The sequence below is a fragment of the Galeopterus variegatus genome, unplaced genomic scaffold, assembly GCF_000696425.1.
Source record: "Galeopterus variegatus unplaced genomic scaffold, G_variegatus-3.0.2 Scaffold6906, whole genome shotgun sequence".
Taxonomy (NCBI): domain Eukaryota; kingdom Metazoa; phylum Chordata; class Mammalia; order Dermoptera; family Cynocephalidae; genus Galeopterus; species Galeopterus variegatus.
Window position 1 is genome coordinate 62,780 of NW_007733017.1, and position 2,792 is coordinate 65,571.

The 2,792-nt window shown below is 48.7% G+C and overlaps 1 protein-coding gene across 1 annotated transcript in view; it reads right to left on the minus strand.

The window, feature by feature from the left end:
- The window catches only part of RPS9 (ribosomal protein S9), an 8,196-nt gene extending 5,886 nt beyond the window's left edge, over nt 1–2,310 (minus strand). Inside the window, exons 1-3 of the mRNA XM_008591405.1 lie at nt 2,285–2,310; nt 1,904–2,025; nt 1,551–1,673 (exon numbers count right to left, since the gene is read on the minus strand). Coding sequence (XP_008589627.1) covers nt 1,551–1,673; nt 1,904–2,000 — 220 coding nt within the window. The 5' untranslated portion in view covers nt 2,001–2,025; nt 2,285–2,310. The remainder of the gene's footprint in view (nt 1–1,550; nt 1,674–1,903; nt 2,026–2,284) is intronic.
- Between the last annotated feature and the right edge of the window lie 482 nt (nt 2,311–2,792).

Below are 2,792 nucleotides of genomic sequence, written 5' to 3' on the forward strand. Positions count from 1 at the left end.
GGATAAACTCCCTCATCATATTGGTGTTCATAGGGAAAAGGATTCCAGAGCTTTCATGATAGTGTCAAACGGGTCTACGATCTAACAACAACAACAAAATAATAACTGCTAACATTTGCGAGCCTGGGACAGATCAAGTGTGATAAATTTGTGGTTAAACAAGCTCCAGCACTTTGCCAACCTCTATACACAGATAACCATTCTCCCTCATTACAGTCAGGGCTCAGGTGCAGAGGCAGGTGTGGTCAAGATGACAGCTGGGAGGTGGTCATTTTCAGATATAAATTTAAGTTACAGAAACTTCAAGATAATGCCTATAAAGAGCCTAGACTAAGGCACTCAACGAGGCCTTATTTTAATTCTAACACCATTTTACAATCTGAGAGGTACTATTAAAATTTCGGTTTGATCATGTCAATCTTCCGATATGAAAGCCCTCCAATAACACTGCGTCAAAGGAGAAATTTAGGACCTTAAAAAATAGAGTCTATCGGGCCGGCCCGTGGCTCACTCGGGAGAGTGTGGTGCTGATAACACCAAGGCCCCGGGTTCGGATCCCACATAGGGATGGCCGGTTCGCTCACTGGGTGAGCGTGGTGTTGACAACACCAAGTCAAGGGTTAAGATCCCCTTACCGGTCATCTTAAAAAAAAAAAAAAATAGAGTCTATAAAGATGGTTAAGACAGTGTTACAGTTTGAATGTTTGCCCTCTCCAACTCATGCTAAAACTTAACCCCCAACACTGCAGTACTGAGGTGGGACCTTTAAGAGGTGATAATGAAGGCTCTGCCTTCAATGGATTCATTAATTCATTCATGGATTAATGGGTTACCATGGGAGCGGGACTGATGGTTTATAAGAGGAAGAGACCTGAGGTAGCAAGCTCAGCTTCTTCATGTGATGCCCTGTGCCACATCAGAACCTTACGACTCCGCAGAATCCCCAACAGCAAGACAGCCCTAAGCAGATGGCCTCCCTCAACCTTGAAGTTCCCAGCCTCCAGACTGGAAGAAACAATTTTTTCTTTGTAAATTAGCCAGTTTCGGGTGTTCTGTTACAAAGAGAAAATCGACTAATGCAGATGGAAAATTGTTACGTGGATTTTTACAATTAAAAAAATAAGTCTAAGTCCCTATATGATCTGCATCCCCTCCCAGTGTCACCTAAAATGCTCTTCCCTGGGACATCCACATATCCTTTCCTGTTCAGACCTCTGCTAAGTGACCTGAATGTCCTTGACCAGCTTATTAAAGCAGGCAAATGTACACGCCCTAGCCCCCTCCCTGTTATCAACATCAGACCTTCCATAAATTTCTTATTATTTCCACCCCTAGTGAACAGGACACATAAGGAGCAAAATTGTTCTGTGACACCATATACATCATAGTCATCAGTAAACTAAAGGCCCAATGTTTGGGTACGCAGGTTAAAAGGCTGCCTCCACTTGTTCAGTATCATACCTCTGATCGCTGTAATAAAAAGCCTAGAAAGGAGAACGAACCTCATAAGCCCTACACCCAATCCCTTTCCGCTGGTCTCACATACACACCTTCAAACAGACGCCGTGGGTCCTTCTCGTCCAGCGTCAGCAGCTCCCGGGCGGCCTTGCGAATCTTGGCCAGAGTAAATTTCACCCTCCAGACCTCACGTTTGTTCCGGAGCCCATACTCGCCTGCATATGGTGGAGAGAAGATTGACAAGCTTAGTACCACGAACTAGTACAAAAGCTAGACTGGCAGCTTGGGAAAAAATACATCTTTCTAAATCACGAACCGTGCTGAATTTGGAGAGACTGCGGCGGAACCACCAAAGGACTGGACTAGAAACAGCACGTGGTCACTCTCAACCACGTGCTAGCCTTCCCTCGACCCCGGAAGCCGAAACCTTGTTTTGGCCACTCACCGATCAACTTCAGTTCTTGATCAAGGCGGGATTTCTCGAAAGGTCTCCGCGGGGTCACGTAGGTCTTGCGACAAACCCAGCTCCGAGCCACCGGCATGCTGGCTCAGCTTGCCCGACCGTACCTGCTCGGGAGAGAAAGCCGAGCATGAGCACCCTGGGCGGCGCCTGCGCAGTTCCACAACTCCGCTAGAATCTCGTGGAGCCCAGAGTAGATCCCGCGAGAGCAGCCCGTAAAACTTTTATAACCAGTATCACCCTCACGACCGTGTTGCACTCCCGTCCAACCGTCCTCCTCTCGTCCCTAGCGTATTATTAAGGCTCGGCCGACCCGCATGACCTTACACCCCAAACCCGGGCTAGGAAGCACGTCAGCTACCTTACCTAAACACAACCCCCGATAACTGAAAAAGAGGAGCGTACGTGCCCCTACCACGTTCTTATACCCCCGCCGCCCCTCGTGACGCCATCACGTACCGCGCACGTCTGCGCTACCGGAAGAGGCGTTGGCGAGCGGAAGGCAGTTGAGAAGATGGGCTAGCGCGGCGTTCTGAGCTAGGAGGACTGGGTCGCTTCCTGATAGGGATCCGGATCGCGGAAAACCTAAGTGAGGGAGTTGTTCAGGACCCTCTCCTGGGCGGTGGCTTTTGTTTTGTTTTTGTTTGGTTTGGTTTGGTTTGTTTTAAGGAAGCAAATATCTCTGATATTCCTTGAGTTCAAAGTTTTACAGACGGAAGTTTCTCTGTCTGGGGTATTTCAGCAGCACATAAGAGCTGTTTCAGGGCCGGCCCGTGGCTCACTCGGGAGAGCGTGGTGCTGATAACACCAAGTCCACGGGTTCGGATCCCTATATAGGGATGGCCGGTTGGCTCAATTTGGAGAGCGTGGTGCT